This window comes from Zootoca vivipara, chromosome 6 (genome assembly GCF_965207765.1).
Source record: "Zootoca vivipara chromosome 6, rZooViv2.hap1.1, whole genome shotgun sequence".
In the NCBI taxonomy this organism is placed as follows: domain Eukaryota; kingdom Metazoa; phylum Chordata; class Lepidosauria; order Squamata; family Lacertidae; genus Zootoca; species Zootoca vivipara.
In genome coordinates, this window is record NC_142589.1 from 15,639,209 (window position 1) to 15,657,609 (window position 18,401).

The following is an 18,401-nucleotide window of genomic DNA, read 5'->3' on the forward strand; positions in this document are numbered from 1 at the left end:
GCGCGACCAAAAGCTCACAGATAACACTACCTATTTAAATAAATCGCAATATTCATTGGTTTCTCTACAAATTCCTGGGCATTCCCCGCTAGTAAAGTATAAATCAAAAGTGGAAATGTGAAAATGGGTCCCATGCTTATTATAGGTCATGTGTCAGAGGTGGGCCTTGGGTCTGGGCCAGCTGAAGACCAGCTGGTGTAGATGTCATTAAGCTGGGAGGATCAATTACGTGACTTACATAGGAACATAAAAGGAGCCCTGCTGGATCAGGCCCAACGCCCACCTACTCCAGCATCCTGTTCTCACAGTGGCCAATCAGATGCCTCTGGGAAACCTTCAGGCAGAACCCGAGGAGAAAAGAACTCTGCCCTCCTGAGGCTTCCAGCAACTGGTTTTCAGAAGCATTCCTGCCTCCAATTGTGGAAGAAGAGCAAAGCTGTCATGGGGTAAGTCAGCTTCCTCTGTTCCTAGTAAGAAAAGGTCCGTAGCTTGGTGGCAGAGCATCTGCCCACTGCCACCGATCGCCTGTCAAAAATGGAATCTGGGAGTGACAGCCTCCCCAGCCAAATCACATGCCAAAGTTCCATCATCAACAGGGAGAAGAAGAAGAAGACAAGCCCGGGAGTCACGAGCCCCTCCAATGAATGAACTGTCAGCTCAGGAGCTTTAATGAATCACCTCTTGGAATCTGGGGCTTGTTAATGAAAGCAAGGGGTGGTGGGGTGGTGGAAAGAATGTATCAAAATTAGAAAAGAAGAATGCATATTGGCACACGTCGGGATTTATCTAAGGGAGGGGGCTTGGATGGAGGGGGGGTGGATCCCTCTCAGATTAGGGTGTTGGCAAAAAGAAAAAAGAAACTCAGGAAAAAAAGAACTCAGGAAATCAGAGACACCCAAACCAGAATTACCGGATGGTTGGGAAAACTTAGAGAGTTCCTCCGAGGGTCCCCTCCACTCAGCAAAGGGCTCAGTTCAGTATCAGCTTACTATTTAGAAGCTGAATCAGAAAATCCCTTTCTAAGAGTTTTCTCTCAGCTGCCTGTCCCTTGTCTTCTTCATTTATTGTTATGTTACATACAGTGTTAGTCCCACGCAGAGTAGGTCCATTGAAATAAATGGAATGGGCATGAGTAACTTATGTACATTAGTTTAGACTGGTTTACTCTGTATAAGACTCAGTTGGATACCACCTATTATTATCATCATCATCATCATCATCATCTTCCTATATACATAAAAAGGTAAGGTTGTTGTCATGCTGCAGTTTGCATGGTCTCCTAATGGCCAAGAGAAGAGCAGGCAGGAAGGTAGCTCTGGCTGCCAGCTTCCTGCTTCTTGGCCTCAGTGTTGCCCTTGTAGAACTCAGCAAGGAGGAGGAGGAGGGAACCCTACCAATCCCAGCAGGCACCAGCCGTCACTGGTTGAAAGTGTCAGGTCCCCCCCCCCCGCCCTTTTTTTTACAGCTACATAACATATGTCCTAGCAACCCCTGGGGCCAGATCAGGCCCAAGGGCTACCAATTGGAGCGCCCTGGCTCACTCAGCACCGCCCCCCTCCTCTCTTGCCCCAGGTGGGGGCTTGCGGAATAGCAGCTGTCTGGCTTGCGAGCCAAAGGAAGGGGCTGCCTGAGTCATTTCCAGCAGAGCCTTCACACATTCCATGGTAATTGAGTAATTAGTGTCAATGTTAGATCTGTCAAGCACGCCCTCGGGTCAAGCAGACATCCCAAGTACGGGATCAGGAATCAAGTGTTTTACGGGATCCCAAATTGCTGCCGGTGAAACAAATGTCTTGGGAGGGGGTGCTCGCAGGAGGAATACCTCTTGAGCAACTTCTCCTAACTTGAATGTACCCACAAAAAATTCAAGAAGTAAATTCTAAATTTCTAAAAATCCTACAGGTAGAACCTCCAGGGGAAATGTTGCCATGTTAGGCTTCCCGACGGCCAGCTCTGCGTTGGTTCCCTGGTGGACACACCTTTCTGTTTCTGCCCTAGTTTTCCATTTTAACCCCCCTGATAGTCAACATGCTGTGCCCACTTGAACATGCTCAATCCAATACTGGACTGATTTTTTTTAAGGGGGGGAGCCTCCCTCCCCCAAGCTCCCCCCACCCTTCTTCCGCAAATCCTTGGGTTTCTCTGAGCCTCACGTGAACTTTCAGGTTTCAAGTTCGCTATTTGCTCTCCCACCAAAGGCCTAGCCTCAAAATCAGGGGTTTTTCAGCCTGAATGCCACATTTCCTTCTGGGTGACCTGCCCAGGGCCACATGCCAAGGGTGGGTGGGGCCCCGAGGCAAATGTGGGCAGGGCCAAGAATGCAAATTTTACCTTCATTCAGTAGGCTAGTTTTCACAGACACACTGGCACAGCCCTCTCTGTCCTCCATCCAGGCAAGCAAAGAGGCATGATCGGAGCTCAAGGACATGTTCCAGTCAGGCAAAAACACTCAAGGAGGATGCAAAGCAGGGCTGGTGAGGAGTGTCGTCCAGGGAGAGATCCAGGAGCCAGATAAGAACCCCAGAGGGCTACATCTGACCCCCAGATCTGAGGTTCCCCACCGTCACTCTAAGGCAGAACATTTTTTCAGCCTAAACCATAGGAGCCAATTCGTAGGGGCCGAGGGAGCCACCACCCCCCAAAGTTGATGGGCACTGCCATTCAAATGGTGTGCGTGCAGTGCATCATGTGATTGATTGTGCAGTGTGGGGGCTTACCTCCCCCCCCAATATTTTATTCAAGTTGGCACCCCTGGCCGGAACTCACGGGAACTCAGTTCTGGCACCTCTCAGGTGGGCGCTATTGCCATGATAAGAGAACAAGGTTCATGATGAGTTCTGACACCTCGTTTTCTAGACAAATATCAAACCATGTTTCAGGCTCTGCTTTTCTACTGGAGGACTTTGGGGTTGTGTTCATCGAACAGCAATATACTCCTCCCCACCTTCCATGATAGACTACCTTTGAATCGGGAGGTGTTTGACAGCAGGTTGCAGTATGGCTGCGAAGTCCAACTCTCTCTCATCAGGACATAAAGAGGAGCCCTGCATCTGGATCGCATTTTATCTATCCTAAACCATTCCATATTCAGCTTCACTGGATGTCCACGAGTTCTGGCATTAGGAGAGAGGGAGGAAGAAAGCTTCCCCAGTTCACTTTCTCCACATTGTGCATGCATAATATTCCACTCCTCCATCATCTGGTCCAACCCTCTGCAATGCAAAATGTCCCAACCTCCCCTCATATTGACTTGCTCCAGCCCCTGCAATGCACAAGACAGCTTCCTATGCAGTTTGTGAGGACCTAGCTGCAAGTTTGTACAAAGAGCACCACCAAAATAACAGTAATAATAATATATCTTTTCCCAATGAGCTTTTGGGCTGTGCTCTGCGATCACACGAGCGTGGGAAAGGCTGCAAACAGAGCCTCGTGCCAGGGCTCTCTTCTGCAGCCGCCTCGCACCGGCCGCAAAGAGAAGCCACGCAGGCCTGGCCACCGCCGCTGGCTTCCTTGAGTTACAAATCCCTCTTGGAGAGAGGCAGGCCGGGCGCTCCCTGCTTTCCCCACCACCAGCCGGCGTGACTGACAGTTAAAATGAATGTTCTGTCCTTGTGGTATTATTATTTAATTACTATGGCATGCATGAGCAATCCCGGGAATGAGCATGTAAGCCGCGCTCTGTTCGTCTTGGCAAAGGCAGGCTCCGGCAGCTGAAGGGAGATGCCTGCAGCCCAGCCGGGGTGGCTGAGCCACCACGGCGAACAAGAAGCCAAAGCAGGGGGGGGGTGGACCCACGGCCACAGCGGAGGCTGGTCCAGGAGACTGAACAGATTGCCGCGCACAGAGGGGCTGCCTTGGAAGCGTGCTCAGAAACTTCAGAAGGGCCAATGAGCTGCAGCCAGACGGTTGACCGGGGTTGGTCATAGGAAGCCCACGACTACCTGGTTATAACTGGCTACTGGTCTGTTTCCAGGCACAATTTAAAGTGCTGGTTATAAAGTCCTACACAGCTTAGGCCAGGCTTCCTCAACCTTGGGCCTCCAGATGTTTTGAGACTACAATTCCCATCATCCCTGATCGCTGGTCCTTCTAGCTAGGGATCATGGGAGTTGTAAGCCAAAAACATCTGGAGGGCCGAGGCTGAGGAAGCCTGGCTTAGGCCCAGGCTATTTGAAAGGTATTCCCAGATGCAAACCTGCCCAAGCTCTGAGATCCTTGGGAGAGAGCCTTCTCTTGGTCCTGCCACCCTCGCAGGTATGATGGGGATGCAGGAGAGGGCCTTCTTAGTGGTGGCTCCCAGACTTTGGAACTCCCTAGAGAAGTTAGACTGGCTCCCTCCTTGTTGTCCTTCCACTAGTGAAGGTGAAGACTGTTGTATTCCAGCAGGCCTTGGGGAGCTAACAACTTTAAAGGAAAGGGCTTTTAAGAGTGCTGCGCTGTTTTTGCCATCTGCATTTTAATAGATTGGTTTTTATATTGTTTTAATTCTATCATGGTTTAATTACTTCTTAGCTATTGGATTTTAGTTTTGTGTATGTTATCAGTGTTGCCTTAATTTTGTAAGCCGCCTTGAGTCCCAGTTTGGGAGGAAAGTCATCATCGTCATCCTCATCCTCATCATTGGACACTGCTCCCCCCCCTACCTTGATCTCTATGCAGACCTCTCTCTTTGATGTTTAGACTGATACGTCTTAGGTTGCATCCTGTTCATAATGTGCAAATTATAATGCACTGACAATGTGATTCCCTGCCATGGGATAATAGCAATGGCTAAAGACAAATGGAGGATAGATCTGTTGCAGGCTATTGGCCATGATAATTAAAAGTGGAGTCTGCAACACAGTCTTGCAGCGTGGAATGCTCCCGTTAAGGGTTCCAAGCAACTAGGCAATTAGTCATGGCCTCTGGGCATGCTCAGTCCTCACTGGGTTGTTTTGGGGTCTGTTCCCCCACTTAATTTACATAAACTTTCACGAACCTCTAATCTGTTGATGCCTCTGTCCTGTGTGCGAATTCTGAAGGGCTTGGGCTCTATAAGAATGCTGACACTTGGGGAATGATTGTGCTGTTTGTAGATAGGATTCAAGCCTCCAGGCCCATTGGCAGTTAACATCTAACAGATCTCATCTAATAGGGCTCCTCTGAAGCTTAGCACACAAACATACCCTTCCACACATTTGTCGAACAGACTTTTCAAAAATATATATAATTCCGACCATCTAGCACATGAACTACCACAAGGCGATGAGCTGATGGCCCACTCTCTCTTCCAGCTCTTTCCAATCCATACAAGAACCTTCTGAAATCCATCCATTTTTACTCCCATTCTACAGGCCAGGAAAAGTGAGGCTGAGAGAGGCCGAGTGCAGAGAATCGCAAAGTTGGGTGTGCAAGTTGGACGACTTCTGTTGCATCACCAGAGAAAAAGGGAACGCAGCAACGAAAAGGAACACAGATTTGTGTCCGCAGCACACACTCTTTTATATACATAGGTGCACAATTTAGAAATCGCTGCTATAGTTTTAAACAGAAAATGCACCCGTCGTGGGGGAGGCTGTGAGCAGATGAAGGGTGTGTCTGCTCAATTTGGCCATTCAGGATCTGGGGATGAAGGGCAGCCTGCCTGCCCTGCTTGGCTCTCCCTTATTAGTATCCTTTATCTTTGAACTAGACTTCTGCCAGGCAACCCTTCAAATAGAGGAGCCTCCTCTGTAAAGTAGGCTACATGGCCACCATCATGGCTGGTCATCTCTAATCCAGGTGTAGGAAATGCTTGACCCTTCTGATGTTGCTGGACTGCAACTCCCATCATCCCTGGCTGAGGCTGAAGGGAGCTAGAGTCTTATAACATGGTTAAACTACAACTTCTCACCGTTCCAGACGGTTGGCCAATGGTTGAGTCCAGCAACATCTGGAGGGCCACAGGATCACCACCTGACCAGCAGCAGTTCCCCAGGAACAGGAGCTCTACCATTGAGATATTGGCCCTTCCCTTGGGACACGGGACCATAGGGATCTGCTTTAGGCAGAGTCAGACCATTGTTCCATCTTGAGGAGTGGTGTCTACTGAAGTCAAGAGTCTTCCGTCCACCTAGTTCAGTATTGTGTAAACTGACTGGCAGCAGCACCCCTGGGTATTAGGCGGCGGATGCTCCCAGCCCGACTTGGAGATGTCGGGGTTTGAACGGGGACCTTCTGCACGCAAAGCATGTGCTCAGCTATTAAGCTAAGGCCCTACAATGTTGGAAAGATCTCCTGGACCACTGAATATAATGGATCTAGGTCATTTGGGCACTTTCTCAGGCCAATATGTTCTGGGATCACACACAAACAAACTCCCACTCACGTCATAGAATCAAAAAATCATAGAATTGTAGAGTTGGAAGGGACCCCGAGGGTCATCTGGTGGAACCCCCGGCAATGCAGGAATTGCAGCTGAAGAATCCCCTCTTCCGGTGGCCATCCAACCTCTGCTTAAAAACCTCAAATGAAGGTGAGGCCACCACTTTCTGATCAAATAATCACTCGACAGCAGCATTATCACTGGATGACTATGTGCGAGTTTAAAGGTCCACCACTGGTCAGATCCCACAGAGACAAGGCAATGGAATGCTTCCCTGCCTATGTCAGGCACCAGGGAACCCATGGCTCTGCAGATGTGGTGGGACTCCAACTCCCATCATCCTTTGGGCCAGTGGCCAGGTTGGCTGAGGCTGAGGAGAACTGGAGTACAAAAATATGATTAAACTACTACTCCACTGGCCATGCTGGCTTGGGCTGATGGAGACCAACAAGATCTTGAGAGTTCTAGGGTCCCCACCCATAGATCTCAGCCAAAACCCAGCACTCGATACAAGGCTGGCCACCTTTCCAAAAGAGATTGTGCCTGGGCCTGTGGAGCAGCCAGCCAGCACATCTCCCCCACCCACGACCACAGAGCCTCTTCCTTGACAAACAAGCTCCCTTCCAGGAAACCCAACAGCTCAGACAAAAACCAGAAAAACGAACCGGCGGATTCAGACTAAATAAAGCGCCGCGTTGGCCGTGCCATCAAGCAACAGTCTTTCCCAACTAATTGGCGCACACTCCTAATTGCCCAGATATAGAAGAAGCAATTGTCTCTGAGCTCTTGTCTGGAGGGTAAATCTCTCTCCTTCTCCCCACCCACAAGAGGGTAATTAGCTCCTATTAGCTAATTAACCACAATGGAGTAAATTGCCGGCTGCTAAGCCCCTGCACAGACATCCACAGATTACGGGAATGACACTTCTCAGTGTGTGCCTATGAGAGCGTGTGTGTGCGTATTTCTTAAGGCTGAAGAGGAACAAAGCGTCTATAAGGGGTATTAAGTGTTGCAGCTTGGCGGTCACGCCCCTCGGCGCCACAGATTACCCATTGCGCCGCCCGCCGCCTGCAGGTAAGGCAAGTCCCAGATGGTTCCCGGGGCCGCAGCCCTCATTGCTGAGTGGCAGGTGCCTCTGCGTGGCCGGCTCCAGGGTGCTGTGAAGTAAGCCTGCGGCTTCCGTTGCAATAGTGGCAACAGAAGGTGCAGAGGGTCCTCCTCCTGCAGCAATGTTGCCCAGCAGTTAGAGAACCTATTTTCGGTGCCTTATACAGAGTCAGGGCATTGGTCCATCTCACTCAATTGTCACCTCAGTTGTCTACACAGACTGGCAGCAGCTCCCCAGGGTTTCAGGCAGCCCTACCTGGAGATGCCAGTGGGGTTTGAACCCGAGACCTCTGCATGCAAAGCAGATGCCCTGCCACTGAGGTGCAGCCCTTCTCTTAAGATATAGGAACAGAGGGAGCTGCTTTATTTTGCATGAGGCCATTGGTCCATCCAGCTCAATGGTGCCTTCACTGACTGGCAGCAAATCCCCAGGGTTTCAGGCAGGGGGTCTCTCCCAGCCCTACCTGAAGATGCCAGTGGGGATTGAACCTGCAGGTGCTCGAGCCACTGAGTTAAGCAGACAGTCCCAGGTTCAATCCTTGGCCTCTCCAGTAACAAGTGAAGGGAGGCAGACCCTTCCCTGGTCGATACCCTGGAGTAGGGCTGGGCGATATAAGGTTTTCAAAATCGCGATATATCACCAGCTAAACATTGCGATGCATCAATATATATCACAGGCATCCCCAAACTGCGGCCCTCCAGATGTTTTGGCCTACAACTCCCATGATCCCTAGCTAACAGGACCAGTGGTCAGGGATGATGGGAATTGTAGTCCAAAACATCTGGAGGGCCGAAGTTTGGGCATGCCTGATATATCATGATGTCTGAAATAAGGATGGAGCTATGCAGAGACATCGGCTGGCTTCAGTTTTCCCTGTGTTGCAATTTCTGCATCGTACACACACACACACCATGATTTGCGATATATTGCCAGGTGAAAAATTATGATCATGATAGGGACTTCAAACCGGTTTTCAGTGATGTAGCGCTGTATCGCCCAGCCCTACTCTAGAGAGTCTGTCGGAGCTGATGGTGGCAGGCTACATAGACCAAGACCGGGTGTGGGGAGAATTTGGCCCTCCAGATGTTGCTAAACTGACAGCCGCAGCCAGCATGGTAGGGCGGATAGGAGTTGTAGTGGAAGCTGGTTCCTTGGTGCAGATGGGGCACTGCCCCACCAACTTCGGTCTGCCCTCGGCCTGCCGCCACCTGCCTGCCTTTTCACGGCCATCCAGCGCACGAGGCGGCTTTGGCTGCCAGCTTCCTCCTCCTCCTTGGTAGAATTCAGGAGGATGGGGATGAATCTAGAATGACCTGACTCTGCCTGCCATTGGCTCTGGCGCCACCTACTGCTGGGCTCCCTGGCTTCTGCCCCATCAGCCCCAGAGGGCACCAACCATCACTGACCCAAGCAGGGAATACTGACCGAAACAGGGCAAATATTCCAAGGTGATATAAAGCAGCAGAAAACGGGAAGCATGACAGGGTCAGGGTGTCAGATGTGGACCAGGTTCAAATCCTTCTCCAACCACGAGGCTCACTGGGTGACCTGAGGCATGCCTCTCTCCCTCTCAGCCTAGCCTACCTCACAGGGTTGTTGTGAGGCTGAAACGGTGCAGAAGCAAACCTTGTGTAGGAGTAGAAGGCGGAGGGGGGGGGGACACGACAGATTGCAAGAGAGCCTTACAAACCCAACATCCCTGTTTTGCAACAGATGCTTTTGGGAAACTCACAAGCAGAAGGCATGATAGAAACAAGAGCCTCCTCTTGCCTAAGAGGCTAAGCATGATCACACAAGCTTAATGAAGAAGAGCGGTGCTGGATCAGGCCAGTGGCCCACCTAGCCCAGCATCCTGTTCTCACAGTGGCCAACCAGATGCCCCAATGGGAAGCATGCAAGCAGGACCTGAGTGCAAGAGCAACTCTCCCCTCTTGTGATTCCCACCAACTACAATTCAGAGGTGTACTGCTTCTGGCAGAGGAGGTAAGTAGACCATAGCCTTCATGGCTAGTAGCCATTGATAGCCTTATCATCCAGGAATTTGCCTAATCCTCTTTTTAAAGCCATCCAAGTTGGTGGCAATCACTGCCTCCTGTGGGAGTGAGTTCCGCAGTTTAACTATGTGTTGCGGTAATCACCTGAACCTACCTAGTTGCCTGTCCTGAACCTACCGCCAGCCTGCTTCTCCGAGGGGAGAGAGTTTCTCATTTCTCTGGTCTTCACACACTTGCTTTTCTAAACCTCCATCAGATCCTCTCTCCCCGCCAATCCTTAACCACACTTTGCTGCATCTCTACACTTAAAAGAGAGAAAAGGCCACAAAGGCAGCCTAGCCACTCGGATCCCTGGAGCATGCATCTTGAAAACAAGGTGTGTTGGATGAGAATCATACAAGCTTTGGAGCTAACCAAACTGTGCTTGGAGTTAGACCTAAGGAAGGCTAACATCAGGTGCAAGTGAGAGTGCTTTCTGCTCCTTCAGAATTAGAAGATGGGTATGAGCACAGTTTTGTAGGATTGGGCCAAGTTGCCTGAACCATTAGGATTAAGGGGATAATTTTAGTTCGGTTTGCATTTTCTCATAGAGTTAGAAGGGACCCTGAGTATCATCTAGTCCAACCCCCTGCAAAGCAGGAATTTACAGCCCTTACGGGGGATTGAACCTACAACCTTGGCACTGCCGGCACCATGCTCTAACCAAGTGAGCTATATGAAGACACTTTCAGTTTGCATTTTCTGAAACAACCCACAAACAAAAAAAACCACAGCCATCCTTTGGAAACCGGGCTTTTCCAAATTCTGCAATGTGGTTCTTCAGCCAAGGAGTGTGTCTGAAAATGCAGGTGTCAGAGGGAGGGAATGTGCATGAAAAACGCAAAAGTTAGTAGAAAGTAGGGTTTGTTTAAAAATGTATTTTATCACAGAAAACTGCTTGCAAAAATGTGTAAATTACATGCAAATAAAAGAAGAGCGCACTAGGGAGAAACGTACTCTAAGATGCAGACCATTTCCTTAAAAAGTAATAATACCAAACGGATGTGGAAATGTGAAGAACTGAACTAAAGATTGGAAAAATTAGAAACAAAAACGGGCAAAATCAAAACCGACAAGCTCACCCATCCCTATAAATTGGATTATCTCTGGGAAGCCCAGGAGCCGGGCATGACGGGAAGACCATCTCCTGACATACAAAAATCACCTCGGAAAATGAGGCTGTGCTCTTAGCTCCCACAGGGGTGGCTCCAAAGCTAGATCTACTCAAAATAGAAGCTAACCCAGATCCATTCATTCATTTCAATGGGCCTCTTCCGAGTAGAACTTAGCTGGACACAGATCATAGCTGTTAGGCACTCATATCTCTGACCTCAACACTGACAGGGGAACCTGTTGCCCTCTGGTTGTTGTTGATAGACTACAGTTCCCATCATCCCTGACCTTCGGCCATTTTGGTTGGGGATGATGGGCATTGGAGTCACAGCAACAGCCGGCAGCCTTATTTTAAAGCCATGCAATTCAATGAGCAGCCATTGCTGCCTCCTGCGGCAATTCCTTCCATCAGTTCAGACAGCATCCTCACTGAGCCCACAGAGCAGACCCTTGGATTGGGATGGAGGGGAGTTTTATTTGTGTTGCGTTTTAAAGCAAACTGGCCTCTGACCTAATTCACAAACTGATCAGAACAGTTAACAAAATGGGTTGCGTGCTTCTTCCAATTCCGATTTTTATTTTTTTTTAAAAAAAAGGTATTTTGTGGTGGGAAAACGCCTACAAAGCAGTGTTATCCTTAAGTAGCAAAGGCAGACAAAATGCATAATTTCTCAGAAAGTGGACATCTCCCCCCCCCAAAAAAAGTGAGATTTTTTCATGCATTTAAAGAACAACCTTCAGCAAACAGAGCTATTGTCAGTCTTGAGTGGCATGGAAATGAAATGATTCCTCCTTAACCCTGCCTGTGTGTAGGTTCTGTGCCTTGGCCGCCTAACTTTACGTCATCCTCAGTTTTCCCCATCTGTGAAATGGGAATCCAACTGTGCTGTCACGTGAATGAAAAAGATATTTTTTAAAAGAGATTCCACCCCGCCCCCCTCCATCTGACTCTTGAAGATTGACTGAAAAGAGGAGCTGAGAACAGGCATATATATTTGCATAGCTACCTTGGAGTGTGTGTTGAGTTCTTCGCTGTTGGAAAGAGTCCCGTTGAAAGGCTCTGTGTACTGATTAGGCTCCTTCGGCTTCTTTCTCTCTTTCTTGGCCACCGCTACTCGGATGTGGGAAAACTCTTGGCACACCAAAGCTGCCAAAACTAACCAAGTCCAACATTTCATCTTGGCTTTGCCGGACATCTTTCAAATGGAAAGACGAGAGAGGGGGGGGGAGGGAGAGAGAGAGAGAGAGAGGGAGACGACCCCCTCCAGAGAGGGAAATCAAAATGCCTGGGAGTCTTTGGAGAGAAATGTGGTTCGCTTCCTTTCGCCTCTTAAAAAAATCGAAATGTGCAATGCAGTTTAGTCCTTGCCTGGCCAACTGAGTCCGTTCACGGGCAGAGAATGATCACGGTGAGCAAATTTGATGCTCCTTTGGAACAGATGGTTGATCAGGTTTTGCCCAGCCAAAACAACTCACGGTTTGAAGTTACTCCTTGATAACAGCAGCTTGGGAAGATACAAACCCAGAATCTGACTGACTGGTGGAGTTCAGCGGACACCTGCCCAGTATTTCACATTTAAGTCTCCTTCCTCACCCAAACGTCTTCAGACCTCTAGATTCAAATCAGCAGCAGGTGAAGGGACGAAATAGCAAAACAAAACCACGCACACAAGGAATTGAAAACAGATTGAGGGTGGGGGCGGTGAGCACCCTCACAATTCTTTTTATCTTTGCCGCTTGCTGGGAAAGTTCACCTCCTGACACGGAAAACATCCACTCAGCCTTCGCTCTCTGTCCACCTTGAACTCAGCAAGGAAAAAAAGTCTGATCCTTACCAGTGGGAAACATCGTGTTTACAGATGCTGGAGCTGGAGCTCTCAAAGGCATCAAAAGTGCTCAAAGTCAACTATCTCACTTTTTCTGGGCGCAGAAATTTGCAGATAAACGATTTGGCAATCACCTCCGTAGGGAAGAAAACAAACTTTTCAGCCTGGATCCCGTTAACTCCAAAAACTGGGGTCCAAATCTTCGTTCTCTCTCTAATTGGGCCTCTCTCTCTCTCTTTGCTCTCGACCGCTTTCCAAATGCCCGTCTGCTCTCCGTTCCTTTCCCGCCAGTGGCAGACCGGCAAAAGCCTCCTTGGTTGTCGCTCGGCAAATAAATACTAGTTTTGTGGGAGAGTTTCCCATCAACTTGAAGGAGGGAGGGAAGTGAGACCCAGCCAGAGAGGGAGGGATCACATTCTAATGAGCTGTCAGGGCTGGTCTTTTCAGACTCCTATTAAGGGGAGACTGGTGGATAAGTGGAATCTTTCCCTGTGCCAAAGAACATTTAAATCAGAAATGTCTCTCTGTGCATTCCCTCCCACCTAGCCCCTTCCAAAAATTCTCTTCCCCATTATCTCAGACTGGGATCGCCGCTTCTCAGCAGAGAACACTGTACAAGTGGAGCACTGTTAGCTTTCATAGAATTGGGAAGAGATGGAAGGGACCACGAGGGTCATCTAGTCCAACCCCCTGCAATGCAGGAATCTTCCGCCCAACATGGGACTTGAACCCACGACCCTGAGATTGAGAGCCTCGCGCTCTGCCAACGGAGCTATCCCAGGTCTAGCACCTTGCTGGACTTAACAAAGTGAGGGGTGCGGGTTCACTGAGGTCAAGGGCAGATCTTGGCGTGCTGGCGATCCAGCTCTGAACTGGGAGCACAGGAGAAGGGATGATCAATGAGATTTCATGCAGTGGAACCAGAAGGGCAGGACTTTAGGAAAGGCGCTCAGGCACCCAAATGCAACAGGGCTGGCTTACTGCCTCTACCATCAACAGGCTTGTCCTCTATGAAGCTGGCTACCTGCCTTTTAGGAATGTAGAGAGCTGGCTTCTCCTGACTTAGGCCACTGGTCCTACTAGCCCTGTATTGTCTACACTGGCTGGCTGCAGCCCCCTGGGATTTCAGGCAGGGGACATTCGTAGCACTGCCTGGAGATGGCAGGGATTGAACCTGGGACCATCTGGGAGGCTCTGCTACTGAGCTACAATCCCTTCCCTTAAGATATAGGAAGCTGCCTTCTACTGAGCCAGCTCAATGTTGCTGGCACAACATGTCCAGAGATTCAGATAGGGGACTCTTCTCAGCCCTACCTGGAGATTATTATTAGTATTATGTGTTGAAGTTCTATACTGCCCTTCATCCAAAGATCAGGGGGTGGTTTGCTATATAAAAACACAAACATAACTATATAAAAACACAAAAACGCATGCCGCAATAACAAACAAAAACAATACCCCCACAGTATTAGGCTAGAACAACATCGGCTTGAGTGGACACAACTTTAAATGGGAAAGGCAATGCTGTGTTTCCCCAGGTCAGATTGCTTCTCCAGACAGTGAACGGTTTAATCTATTCTATTCTACCTATTGTAATCAGTGATGGCTGGTGCCTATTGGGACTGGTAGGGTAGAAAGCAGGGAGCTCAACAGTAGGTGGCGCCAAAGCCAATGGCAGGCAGAGCCAAATCACCCTCCTCCCTGCTGAGTTCCATCAAGCGGCAACAGAGAAGATTGCCTCCCCTTGTCTTCTCTCCTCCAGGCTCATCAAACGTTCAGTCAACGTTTCTTTATTTCCTCTACCCCCAGATCGCCTCTGTGGCCCTCCGGCAGCCCATTCCAATCCATCTGCAACCTTCCTTAAAGAGTGGTGCCTCAAACGAGGAGGTTTGGTCAGCACAGAATAAAGGTGGGACTAATCACAGTTGGAAACTCATGACTCTATTCATGGAGCCTAAAATCGCATTCGCCCCTTTTGCAGCTGCGTCACGCTGCCAACTCATGGTCAGATTAGCAATCTGGGAAGCTGCCATTTCGAGTCAGGTCTTCACTGGCTGGCAATGACTCTCCACGGATTCAGACGCGGACCTCTCTCAGCCCTACCTGGAGATGCCAGGAAATCAACCTTCGGCATGCAAAGCAGGTGCTCTACTACTCAGCTATGCCCCCCACCCTGCACACCTTGTGAATGACTGCAATCCCGACAGCCTTTTTGTATTGGTCGCTGCCAAGCCAGGCAGCGCCCCTCTCCTGTACTCCTGCATTTGATTGTCACTTTGCCTAAATGCTGAACTTCACACTTGCTTGCTGAATTTAATTTTGGTTTGTTTCCATCTGTACATTTTTCTCCAATTTTTCCTTTTGAATCTTGGGAGGGGGGGAGTATCTGCATTGCAGAGGGTTGGACTAGATGGCCCTTGGGGTACCTTCCAACTCTTCAGCTGATTGACATCCAACGCTCTTTTAAAATGTGTTGGGGAGAGGGTATTATCGAGTTGTTTTTGTTCTTGTTTTTATTATGTATTCTGTTATTTTTTTAAATTGTGATTTTATGTTGCGAACTGCCCTGAGACCTGCAGGTAAAGGATGGTATACAAATTTAATATATTATTATTATTAACAACAATAAATACAGCTCCATGATCCTATCTACATTTATATGAGCCTGGGCTAAGTTAGTTTATATTTTGGTATGAGCTTTCGTGTGCATGCACACTTCTTCAGATACACACTGCATGCACACGAAAGCTCATACCAAAATATAAACTTAGTTGGTCTTTAAGGTGCTACTGAAGGAAAATTTTTTTTATTTTGCTTCGACTCAGACCAACACGGCTACCTACCTGTAACTGGGCTAAGTTAGGACCTCCTTCACAAGCGGATATTTCTTAATTTCATTTTTTTAACAAACTTGGGGTTCTTTGGCAGACAGATCTGGGATGGTGGCCGGGGGGGGGGGGCGGAGTTCCCTGAAGCAATAAGGTTTGCAACACATTGTAATAAACATTTTTAAAGTATTTTTTTTAAAAAAAAATACTGACACCCCCCCGTAATTTATCCCAATTGCAGCTGCCGGGTCAGCTTGGCAGGGGGTTTGTTTACCTTTTGGTGCCGAATACTTAAAAGGTTCGACTCTAGACATGCTTAAGGAAAAGTTGCATGCAGAGTCTGGGATGTTTGAGGGGTGCGGAGATGTTAGGTGTGTTCTAGGAGGAGGAAAGAGCCGTCGCGAGAACGCCAATCCTTGCCACGGTCTGCGGAACCGTCTGGGCTGTTTAGCTGCAATATGACAGATCGTCCTATTAACGTGTCATCAAGTACACTTACAAACTCGCGGGGCCGTCTACAACTAACCTGAACAGGAGCATAAGTACCAGGAGACGCCAAGGAAAGTTAAATATTATTAGCAGAGAATGGCTTGCTACATAGTTCTCAGGAATGCAAGATAGCTATTTATGCAAGGGGAAGGGCAGGAGAAAGATGATGTGAGCTGGAAGCAGGCGGGAGGTGGGGGCGGGAGCCTGTTAAGTATTTATCCATTCATAGAATCAGAGAGTTGGGAGGGAGCCCGATGATCATCTAGTCTGATCCCCTGCAATGCAGGAAAATGCAGCCATCCCATACGGGGAATCGATCTTGCAACCTTGGCGTTATCAGCACCATGCTCTAACCCAGGGGTTCCCAACAAACTTTTCTCGAGGACCCCTCATTGAGCCGCTATTGTGACAAGGACCCCCATTAATTCCTAATCCTAAAATTAAAAAGTGAGAGCCAAATTAAGAGTCTTTTTATAAGAGTCCAGGGAGGAGGGAGGGGAATGGAGAAGACAGGGTACCTGCGCAGTAGCGCAAATGAAGCCGACGTGCGCAAAGCATCTTGGGGAGGTGAGCATTAGTAGAATGCGTGCGCTGCCTCTTTGCAAAACAGTAGTGTTTGTAAACGGCCACCTAACGGCATACAGCAGAACTACTGCCTCATCTAATTCTAGTTTTGCGCTAGACTCTGCTCATGCAGGAAGCGGCCAAAACAAAAAATCTGTTATCATACGAAATATATTTAATATATTTTTTATTCTAATAGCATCTTGCGGACCCCTCTGGCATAGCTCGCGGACCCCTGGGGGTCCGTGGACCACCTGTTGGGAACCACTGCTCTAACCAACTGAGCTATCCAGTCCAGGTTGGTTCTGGGCAGGCATAGGCAAACTCAGCCCTCCAGATGTTTTGGGACTACAACTCCCATCATCCCTAATGGGCCCAGTGGTCAGGGATGATGGGAGTTGTAGTCCCAAAACATCTGGAGGCCCAAGTTTGCCTATGCCTGGTTCTGGGTTTTTAACCAGGGTGACCTAGGGATGGTTTTATTTATCTTTATTTTTTTATTGCATTTACATTATATCCCACCTCTCCCCCCCCCCTTCCAAGGAGCTCAAGGCGGCACACATGGTTTCCCACCCTACAACGACCCTGTGAGGTAGGTCCGGCTGAGAGGCAGTGACTGGCCCCAAGGTTGCCCAGCAAGCTTCGTGGTCTAGTGGGGATTTGAAACCCCGGCCTCACAGGTTCTGGACTGACCACAACATTCAGCATTTTGAAACTTATTTCCCTTCCTTCACGGGAAGTGCAGAATGCGGACAGGAGCGAGGTCTCATCGGCATCTAACACCTGATCTGAACCGGTTGCAGGATTGCCACGGGGTCAAGTTTGAGGTGTTGCAATTGGTGTACAAAGCCCTTAACAGCTTGGGATCAGCTTATTTCCGAGGGCGCCTTGCCCTCATGTATGGCCATTCAACCACTTTGATCTGCAGAAGTGGCACGGTTACAAGTGCCACATGATACCTGTTCTGCACCTGTAAGAAATCCATCTTTTAGTGCAACTGCACCTACAATTTGAAACTCCCCTGCCTATTGATACCCTCACTGTACTCTTTTTAGCACCAGCTAAAAAAACATCATCGTTTGAACAAGTCTACCCAGATTATCCAGAATGCTGGTGCGTTTTTAGTTTATTGCTGGTTTTGATTTTTTGAACATATGATTGGTTTTGCCAAATTTTTTATGCTATTTTTTGTAAACCACTTTGGGTTGTTCTTGGTGTTGCTTTAAAAAAAAGAACCAAGTGCTTTATGAATTTTATGAAATAAAATGCCCATGAAAATCCGTCGGCTTTTTAGTTTGGGCTCATCTGCACATTTTCCCAAGGGATTTCCACTGATGCAATGCATTTTCGGAGGTTATTTTCACCAGGGTTGGACAGTTGCATTGCAAAATTTGAGGAAGTGTGAAGTTCAAGGGATAGTGATGTTTCAGTTTGCGCACTGACTGGAAAGGTGAGAATCGGGTAGTTTCTCATTAAAATGGGGAGAAAAATCAAGTTTCTCCTGCACACCTACCACTGATCAGCTATTGAGGAGTGAGAAAACTGGGTAGGAGGGGAGGAAGAATGGAGCAGATGGAATTCTAAAATGTGCCACTTTGTGCTACAACAATTTGTTGCCATCCTCTCTTGCATATTGAAAAATTGCTACGAGAATGGCATTCGCTCTCACCGAATCTCATCCAAAGCCCCTACAGCAGAGATAAGGAATCTATTGGAGGGGCCACATTCCCTTCTGGACAACTTTCCAAAAGCCACATATGAGTGGTGGGCGGGGCCAGAGGCAAACATGGGCGGAGCAACGGATGCAAATTTTGCCTTTGTACACTAGGCTGGTTTCTACACACACGTCTTTGCCCTCCATACAAAGAAGCAAGAGGCACGATCAGTCCAAGGAAATGTTTCCAACCAGACAAAAGCACTCAAAGGGGATGGGAAGCAGGGCTGTGGCTTGGGGGAAGTGTTTTGAGGGCCATATAAACAGGCATGGAGGGCCACATTCTTCTACAGTTTTAGAAGGTCAACACAACATTGTCTTTGGGTTGTATCCAATAAAATTTGATTCAGAGAGCACCCATTAAAAGGAACGGGGAATAAGTT

At 48.6% G+C, this 18,401-nt stretch overlaps 1 protein-coding gene across 2 annotated transcripts in view; it reads right to left on the bottom strand.

The window, feature by feature from the left end:
• Window positions 1-12,748, bottom strand: part of C1QTNF12 (C1q and TNF related 12) — a 32,980-nt gene extending 20,232 nt beyond the window's left edge. Inside the window, exon 1 of one of the 2 annotated variants that reach the window (XM_035120700.3) lies at window positions 11,605-12,748. In XM_035120700.3, coding sequence (XP_034976591.1) covers window positions 11,605-11,793 — 189 coding nt within the window. In that variant the 5' untranslated portion in view covers window positions 11,794-12,748. The remainder of the gene's footprint in view (window positions 1-11,604) is intronic. The other variant, XM_060276202.2, reaches the window with a different exon arrangement.
• Between the last annotated feature and the right edge of the window lie 5,653 nt (window positions 12,749-18,401).